The sequence below is a fragment of the Seriola dumerili genome, unplaced genomic scaffold, assembly GCF_002260705.1.
Source record: "Seriola dumerili isolate Sdu_G_001 unplaced genomic scaffold, Sdu_1.0 BDQW01000435.1, whole genome shotgun sequence".
Taxonomy (NCBI): Eukaryota; Metazoa; Chordata; class Actinopteri; order Carangiformes; family Carangidae; genus Seriola; species Seriola dumerili.
The window spans coordinates 1,098,383-1,108,141 of NW_019174690.1; the positions used below are offsets into that span (position 1 = coordinate 1,098,383).

The 9,759-nt window shown below is 40.5% G+C and overlaps 1 protein-coding gene across 1 annotated transcript; it reads right to left on the bottom strand.

Annotated features, from left to right (window-relative positions):
- Window positions 1-59: 59 nt before the first annotated feature.
- hapln2 (hyaluronan and proteoglycan link protein 2) lies at window positions 60-7,483 on the bottom strand. The gene is made up of 6 exons (XM_022761992.1): window positions 7,343-7,483; window positions 7,078-7,182; window positions 5,252-5,608; window positions 4,968-5,084; window positions 4,700-4,882; window positions 60-3,332 (listed from the first exon to the last, which is right to left on the bottom strand). Exons 1-6 carry the CDS (start codon window positions 7,374-7,376, stop codon window positions 3,055-3,057), a joined length of 1,074 nt encoding a protein of 357 aa, XP_022617713.1. The 5' UTR covers window positions 7,377-7,483; the 3' UTR covers window positions 60-3,054.
- Window positions 7,484-9,759: the final 2,276 nt, after the last annotated feature.

Consider the following 9,759-nt stretch of genomic DNA (forward strand, 5'->3'; position numbering starts at 1 on the left):
GTATTACCCTGAATAAACCAAATTTACCAGTACACGGGGCAGGGGGGTGGGGTGGGGGGGTCAAGGGATCCAGAAATATTTAAAAACAAATTCTATTCTTTTCAAGTTCACATCATACTCAAATACGTAACCTAGAGTGTTCTTTACTTAATCTACAGCCATTTTGTAACCAAACATAACTGTTTTTATTTTTTTGTTTGTTTGTTTGTTTTTTAAAAAATTAAGATTGTAGAAATTAAAAATCGGTGACAATGTCGAATTCTTGAATTTGACTGCTGCTGCCCATAAACGCTGTATTTTAACATTTTTTTGTAACAGACCTGCTGCTGGTGGCGGTTCGCAGTGAGCTGTCGAAGCGTCCTGCGTGTAGTAACGTGCGAAGCCGGTCGTACTCACAGTCTGGAGGATCCCTTCTTTTTACTTCTTTAGTGCTGAAGAACGACAGCTGTCAGTCAACCTTCACCTCCCACAGTCTGCACTCTCGAAAAAACACGTGTGCATTTGTTGTGTGTGCTAGAAAAACACACATTTTGTTTTTATACATTTACTTCCAGCACAAAATAGTTTTTAGACACAGGAAGCCCGATTGACGCTTCTCTTTAATTCGTCACCTGCGTGCGGAGGAGAGTTCACACCTGAAATTAACGCAGACTGAACCTGATGCTTTTGTCTTGCAGATACTGTGATAAATTAAACGTTCCCTCAAGACACAGATGTGCTGCAGTTTCAGTTATTGTCCCGTCCTTGAAGAGGAAATGGGGACACTTCCTCACCTGCACCGCTTTTGATTAAGATTCACCTGGGGGCCGGTTTCACAAAGATATCTCAGACTTTTCTCATAGATCAGTTTAATGTTAGTCAGACCGTTCCATAAAAATAAAGACTCATTTTAAGTCAGAAAACATTAGACATCTTACTCCCACGCTAACTCAGGTCTCAGACCAATGTTACCATGGTAACAATCAATGACACCTGCAAAAAAAATCAGGAAAACATGGCTCATAATTTGAGCAATGAGAAGGAGTTCAAATTTCCTTGTAACTGTTGAATTCTTCCAAAAGACAAATCCATTTTCCTGCTGAGGTTAACGGAGGTCAGCGGTCAGATTCAGTTCTTCTATCGGTCATTTCTTAATTTTTACCCAGAATTCATTGGACCACAGTCCGATTTAAGGTGGTCAAGAACTAAACCGCTTCGTGCAACAGCTGAAGCTTCAGACTTCTATCTGAAGTCTGAATATTTGTCATATCTACATCTGTCTTTGTGAAACCGGCTCCTGGACGGAGCCGAACCAGCTGACTGTCTCTGAGCACACGCCATCGCGGATCACTGACTCTGCTCGTCCTCTGGTGCTTTTTATTCAGGTGTCTCTCAGACTCTGTACCGTGGTTTGCTAATACGAACTGTGCTGTATCTGTATTTGGCCAGAGCTCTGTCCGCATACAGTGTCCTAATCGGAGAGGTGAAGTTTAAATTCTTCACTGGCCTCAGAGCCGCAGCTCTACTTCTGGGATCAGTGAAGAAGAAAACATATGTTTTGATGATGCAACTAATGCAACCATGTGCTGTATCTTTGTATGACAGTAGCAGGTAATGTTAATCGTTGATGTAATGAACGCATACTATATAAATGTACAAGTAGAAATAATATAGTGAAAAATGGATCCAATGAAAAAAAAAGAGAAATAAAATGTAATTTTGTAATGTAGTCTGAATTTTTGCTCTTGTTACATGTTGTTTATTGATTTAACTGTATATAAATTAACACATTAAAAATAGTATGGTTGTAAGAATCTATTTAATATATAGCACGATCATATGACTCTTAAATAACAATACAATGTGTTATCACTTATTACTATATTAATTCTTTTTTTTGTCATTTTAGGGGAAATTCAAGCAGAACTAATGGAGTTTGCATAAATTATGACCTTTTTAAAAAGAATTGACTGACCTAACGCAGCAGTGCACAGTGTGTGGTGCCTTACTGAGAAGTGTCCGTCCACTGAATGGTAAAACAGATTTTTGCTACGAATCAAAACACCTGCACCTTTTATCTTGTACGTAAAATCCCACACATCTGGATCCACATCAGTTCAGTTCCACATCCTGACCACTCTGACTTGGTAAAGTTTAAAACAATGCACAAACTTTCCATTGGCAAATCAATACATTGATACGTGGACACAATCTTTATTGAATAAATTAAATCACATGCAATTAATTTACAGATAAACCAGTTCACCCTTTTTAGCTGCTCTGAATGAGCTCACGGGAAGCAGATCAGTGTCGAGTTAAACAGACAACAGGTTTACAGAGCTGTCAAGTTAATACAAGTTTAGTGCAAGATGATTGTGTGTATGTTTTGCACCATTTACTTCCTTCTAATTATTCTATTAGTCACAGAGGCTGGCGTTATCCAATATAAACCACAGTAAACAGTCGGCCTGTTACACTGTTTTACCAACCAACAGTTATCTCTTAAGTGATTATTACTTTTGGAAATTGTGTTTCCCATGTCACAGACAAAATTTACCATCCTGGAAAAACTAAATTTCACTTTACATACAGGTTTAATATAGATTTGTACTGTCTTTATGTCAAATAAAAGAAAAAAAAAATCATGATCAAAAAAGCTTCTGAATCTTTCAAAAGTCCATGGTCATCCAAACCAGTCATTTGGGTTAAAAATAAAATATAATCAAATAAAAATAAAGATTTTAGAGCTACTGTATAAGAATCTGTCTGCCACTAAATTATTTCCTGGATTTAACATTTTCCAAATCCACCAAATTACACAAATGGGGCCTTTTTTTGTTTTGGACTCAAAAATCCCTGTTTTCAATGAATATACTCTTATAAGCACTCATATCCTGACTAAATTATATGACTAATTTAATGTTGGAAATATAAAAAGTCAAATATAACCATATAATTCTGTTGTAAGTAATTGTCTGTTGCTTCAGATGTGAGGTTTCTTGTCCCATTGGTGGATCATTGCTGTAAATAATATGTGTTCTGGTTTGTGAGACGCCTCAAGGCTTTTACTCGAGGCTACCTATAGCAATAGGCTCCGTAAAGATGTGTCATCTTGCTGGGGAATCCAAACGAGCGCACCCCCGCTTCAGGGAGGCCTCCACAGCGCCGCCTGGGGTTGCTGATGGGGAAGCGTACGCTGCCGTCTCTCAGCCACCCGCCGTCGCACTGGTCATAGTTCTGGAAATGCCAGGCGGCGTAAAGCTGGCCGACCAACGCCAACTCAGCGAACTGACGTTTACATGCGTGTTCCGCCTGTTCGAAGGAGAAGGAGCCCGATATGTAGAAGACGGAGCCTGTGAGAAATATAAACACATCCAGGCACGGTGTCATTTCAACACTGTCGAATGTTAAACCAGTTTTAAGTCCTTTTGTTTTTGCGTTTTCTATCTCATCGGTCACATTTTTCTCACTGCAGAGGAAGTTTCCAGGGATGGAGACAGCCAAGTATTTTCCCACTGATGAATTTGTTTTCATCATGTCTCACCAACAGACTTTATTGTCCTCTGTCAACCTACTATGAGTCCCACTGTCGCACATCTGCCACTAAAGGTCAGCCTGTTGCTCCGCACAGCTGACATTCGAAATCACTCGCTGTTGAAACAATAAATGATTGTGAAATAAAGTTAACAACGCCCTTCCCCTTCACACAACACTGAACAGTGATGCTCCAGTGGCATTAACAACAAAATAAACTTTCCTGGAATCTGGTCCAGAAATTATGAGGTCGGCTTTAAAATACGTCTGATGTGAAACTGTTTTTGAAAATTGCTAAAACCCAATCAATCAATGAAATGACTCACAGCATAGATTCTAGCAGATGCGATTATTATAATTTAGAAAGTTCAGTAATCTTTTGTGAAAACCAATCAAAAAAAAAACATTTGTTTTAAGCTAACATTACTACAACAGGAGGGAATAGTGCATTTGTTGGGGACTATTTTCAGCTGCGGATTAATCCACATTTAGTGCTCGAGTGAGTACTTGTGGCAGCAGGACGGAGCTTCAGCCATCATTGTGTTTACAAGACAAGAGGTTATACTACGTCCTCAGAGCAGCTACTTCTTCAGGGCAGACTGGGGCGCTACAGTGACTCGGTATCGGAAAGTGACGAGACGGGCCCACCAGGCTGGAGCTAGCTGATTAGCATGCTAACTTAAGTACAAGTGATATAGAAATAGAAGCATAACAAAAGGGTTGGCCATGTTGCCTTTAACACTTTATCCACAGGCAGCACCGGTTAGTTGTAAAGGTGGCCCACATATGTCGAGTGGTTACACTCGACTGACGGCTGGCCTCCACTCAGGTAGTTCCAGGTTCCTGCTTTTGTGCATTTATTAATGTTCCTGGGTGTGTTTTTCCTGCTTTAGGACAAAGTGTCCCCAATGAGAGAGGTCTCTTGCAGGTAATTAATCTCAAAAATGAAACAGGACGTTGCTCATGTGGCTTAAGACTTAAAAACCCCCCAGCGGCCACATGACTGCTGTCTCTACGGAGCAAATGTTATTGAGGCGCTGCAAAGGTCAGGGTGGATGGAGAAAGGATGTGACTTTAACTGCTGTTTCCTTTGTGTTTCCAACAGGCCACTTTGGTCTCAGGTTTCTGTTTCTGTGACAGAACTAGAATAAGAATCAGATCCAAGCCAAACAAACCCAAAGCTTACCAGACGTCTGGGAGGTGAAGCAGAAAGCATCGAACCGGTCGCGATTCTTATCCTTTGGTCCATAAGTGCGAATCCCGGGGAGCAGCTCTCCTCCGCAGACGGGTCGGGGACGGATGATGGGGTAATGAACGGTTCCATCGCGGAGCCACCCGGCGTTACACCAGTCCAGACCCTCCGTCCAGGCTGTGGGGGGGAGATGTTGCTGGTTTAAAAGAGCCGAGCTGAACATGTCAGTGGTCGGTTATAAACACATAACACAGTGTGGTACCTCTGTAGAGCTGGTCGTATGTGGCTAGTGTGCCATCTTGATCAGTACAAGCCTCCTTGGCTTCTTGGAAAGTGAATTGGTAGCGTCCGTTTTTACTCTGATATGGGAACACCACACCTAGAAATAGAAGCCATCTTGTTAATGTTTATGTTTTTACACTTCAAAGACTTGACTCCCAAAAAACAAACCCTCAACCCTGATAAAAACCCTTACCCCTGTGTAGCTGTGGGAACATTTCAAACACACATTTTACACCATTTCCTGTTAACAATTTGCAGATTTACCTTCAATCCTCAACTCCATGACGACATTCTCGTCCTCGATGCCATTGATGAGCTCACAGCGATACGTGCCGCCGTCTTCCAGCTGCAGGCGTCTGAGCAGCAAGGAGGCGTCCATGGTGTGAGCATTTCGAAGAGAGGCCCGCGGTCCAACCTGGCCGTACGGCTTGAAGGCGTGTGCGTTTGATATCATGATGATGTTCTCTGGCCCTACACGTTCCGGCTCCAGCTTTGTCCATTTCACTTTGTAGTGGTTGGGTTTGGTTTTCAGCATGCACGGCAAGGTGACATTACCTCCCCTTCGGCCGATGACCTCGGCGTACACAGGCGGGTCAATCAGGTACTTCAGCTTCTTGGGTGCTGGGGACAAAACAGCATCCAGCAGGTGTCAGCGTTTGGTCATCGTTAAAGAGTTCATTTAAAAGAAAATACAAAAGAACATACACATATACTGTCGGTGTGAATTTAGAGGTAAATCTGATGTACAAAAAATAATAAACACAAAACCAAAATAATTTTACTCAAGGATGAATTAAAGGAAATATTAAAACTTACCCCCAAATCACAACAAAACTTTAAAACCCACAAGCATGTTGCACTTCTGGCCACACCCCAATCACTGATGTCACTTTAGGTGTTTTGCCTTTGACCAATAGATGTATCTTTGCAGCCAACCTGGATGTTAGCATCACCCCGGTTCCCTCCACAAAAAGCCAATAGGACTTTTACATTGTCTTTTTGATTATTACAGAAAATAAACTCTGACAAACAACAGTTTCTGATCCTGACAGGTTTAGTTCAGCAGGATCATTTTCACTAACAAACATCACTTTGTGATTCTTCAACCCTAAATACAATCAGCAAAGGAAAGAGCGAATGTTCAGCTATAAACCAACGACACAACAGTCACATGACTTCAGCTTGTAGTTTGATTCAGCTCTGACCTCTTAAACAAACGCGTTTCCTCTGACAGAGTTAGTGACAGTTTGTATAAACACAAAGAGGTTGTAAAGGTGGACTGGGTAGTAGATTGGTTTTCACGTTCAACATGATGAAATTTAATGTCCCCGACAACCTCTGTAGTCTCACTCCTTAGCAACCAAGACTTAAGAGCTTAAAGAAATCATGACTGGTGTATTTACTGACGTATTTTGTGTCGTAGAATAAAACGTGAAGATGTCTTGAGCTTGTCTTAACTACAGACCTTATTTAAATCATCTAAACAAAAACAATCAAAAACACCCAAAGACTTGAGGACGAGGGAACAGGAAGTGCTAAAACTAATTTCTGGGTTTTAGGATCATTCCTGCAGCGCTCCATGCTGAACATCACCTGTGTCAAACTGGTATCAAACCCAATTTTTGATACTTTTTTGGAGCAGTAATTATTCAGTGATTTTGCTTTTGGTTGTTTAGTAGTTACCTGTTATTACTATTACAGGTAAAGTCCACCTAGTATTACTAGTATTGGATGGTGACTGACTTCCGGTGTGTTTCTGAGTCGCTGCCCCCAGTGATCCACACAGACCGAAACTCTGAAACCTGATTTATTAAAACAAGTTTGAAGAACGGCCCTGAACGTGTTCCTGCTGCTGTCGAGCTTTGAGAGTGAAGACCAACTGTGACGAAATTTGACAAGTCTGCAGTTAATGATGATGTAAGTCAAATCTGACACTAGTGCAGGTCATGTGACTCATTGGCATGAAAATACCAACAGGTGAGTGCTGAAATGTGAGAGTGTGGGCAGTGTTGAAATATTTAACCCTTCAAAAAAGGACATTTAGTTTATAAAATCCACCTTGCAGATGATGCAGATTGTTGGGACTCTACCTGCTCTGTTGGTGGCGTATACAGCTGAAGACCAGGTGAAGCAGCTTGATGTTAACAGAAGAATCACAGCACAGTTCATCCTGAAGACAGTCGCTCGTCCAGATCCTACATTTCAAAAGAAAACACAACACTAACTTTGTCTTTGCTCTCACATGCTACCTGATGATTTTCATCAGCATCTCCCCGACTACAGGGAGTCATGTTGTTTACAAAGTCTGTTTTACTCTTCATCCGGCATCTTGGCAAAGGTAAAGGGAGAAAATACCTGTGAAGTTGAGAAGATGCAGATGTCCAGTCATCCTCCCGTGTGGTCCCACATGACGACGATGTTTTTCCAAATGTCCAATCAGAAAATTCCTGGATGATTCATAACTGTGGTGAGTAGAGGCTTCTGTTCGTCCCTGTTTGTTCCTCTGACCAAGCCCTGAATGTTCAGCTGTCAGTTCATTCTCTCACCCTCGCTCTCCTCACTCTGGTCATATGGTCCAGTCTGTGATCGACAGTGTGTAAACAGGCTTGTTGTCCTCTCTGCTCCAGATGTTAATGACCATATGAAGGTCTCAAACGCTCTCTTTGATTCCGTTTTCCTCTCATTTGTTTCGTCTTTTTTTTTTTTTGTTATCAAAAGTGAGACGGACTGAAAAAAAATCACAGTTATTGAAACAGTTAACTGCTAATTTAACGATAATGGACTGATAACTGTCTTTATATTAAAAATAGAAACACAAAAGTGACACAAATAAAAAAAATAGCCTGAGAGATTGTATGTTAATTTGTGTGAATACATGAATACTGGAGCTTTTTTTTTTTAATTGATTTTATTGATTTTGGAAGTTTTTAAATGTTCCAGTTCCAGTTAAAAGGGTGTATTTGCAGTAAATTGATTCACAGGAGCTATTTGTAAGTTTTGCTATTGCTACATAGCCGATGTTAGCATTAACAGCTGTTTACTAGAAGAAACGCCCTGACGTCATTCCTTTACTCGCCAAGAGCTGGAGAGAAAGCCTCTTGTTCTGCTTCTATTTCTATCACTTCTTTTCTTCTACCGAAATTAACACGCTAACCAGCTAGCTCGTGCAGACCCAGTTGACCCGTCTCATCCCTTTCCGATACTGAGTCACTGCAATTGTTAATGCTAACAATGGCTATGTAGCGATAGCAAAACTTACAAATAGCTCCTGTAAGCTTGTCAGTGATGTTACAGGTGGAGTTCTACATGGTATTTTTAAAGACCCAGCCCCATTGAATCCCAATTGTACCCCACACACAGAGCCAAACTACACCAAAACCAAATAGAGAACAGTTCAGAGCAAATCAAAAAGTTCAACTTTTGTCTACCCTAGTCCAAAAAGTTCACCGCATTTTGCTCCATACAAATCAGCTTGTTTTCTAAGGTCAGGAAGTTCATTTTCCACTGCAACTATTTGCAACAGATATTCATTTTTAAATGCCTCTAACAAGAGAAATTGTTCATTAAAATAATTCTCGAGTGCTAAATATTTGTGGCGTTGATGTTTAATAGCTAACCAATAAAAAAGTCTCATTTCCATGCCGTCCACTGCATTGGCTTCTGCTGTCAAACAGCATATTGATGCATCCAGTGCATACAGTGATGGGCCATCACTGAACCTGGACAACAAGCCTGCCTGTGTATTCTAACCTTTCCCAGAAGGCTGCTGCCAAAGAGGACTATAGCGTGCATTCAGCCATCTTTGTTATTGCCCGCATGGCTCTGGGGGCAGTGGGAGAGGAAGCTGTGTCGGCTCTAGTTTCCTCTGCCGCCGTGGCCCCCAGGCACAAGGGCTGCATTGTGAGAGCCGCGGTCTCCACGCAGTGACAGCAGGCGGCGGTCACACAAACACGGTCCAATGCGGAAAAAAGATGAAATAATAGGATTCTTCTGTTTTTGCTTGTGTTGCCTCTCCATTGTGCTCCGTCATCAATGGGACTCTTTCTTGCCCTCCAATTAGTATTCACCCAAACACCTCTAGGTGACAACGGCCAACTGTCTCTGCATCTATCTATCCATCTATCTATCTATCTATCTATCTATCTATCTATCTATCTATCTATCTATCTATCTATCTATCTGACCTCCCCCTGACTTCCTGTCTCCTTCCATCAGGCCAAAATATTCACTTGTACACAAGAATTATCCAAATCTAAACCCAATTCCCAAATAGAAATCGAATATATGACATTTATGCCCCTTATATCTACAGTGATGTTGTGATATATGTCACCTGTAAGTGGATATATCGTTATCACATATACATCCTCTGGATATATGAAGATTATAACATATATGAAATACCCAAAGTAAAAGTTGTATATGTATATTTATAAAAAAATATCTATAAGATGAATTTTATATGGTATAATGATATATATTAAATTTATAGGTGCAAGTTTATTAAAACAACATACAGTATACAGTATATATAAAATTATATGTGTTGATATTTGTTTTTCTTTTCTTATTAATTTTAAATATACATATCTGTCTTTTATATTTACAAGGTTATAATAACAACATATATTGACAGGCTTTGGGATGGATATATATTTAAAGGCATGCTTGATTCCATGTGTAATTTTTAAATATATGTAAAACATCATATGTATACATATAGGAATGACACTCCATTAAAACAGTCCAGTAGTATCTGCATCGTTAGATGT

Bases quoted from the DNA above. Each gene is read 5' to 3' on its own strand.
- hapln2 (XM_022761992.1), bottom strand. From the start codon at position 7,376: ATGACTGGACATCTGCATCTTCTCAACTTCACAG. The intron at 5,085-5,251 runs GTAAATCTGCAA...TTCTATTTCTAG, and splicing joins CATGGAGTTGAGGATTGAAG to GTGTGGTGTTCCCATATCAG. The intron at 4,883-4,967 runs GTACCACACTGT...TCCCCCCCACAG, and splicing joins ATACGACCAGCTCTACAGAG to CCTGGACGGAGGGTCTGGAC.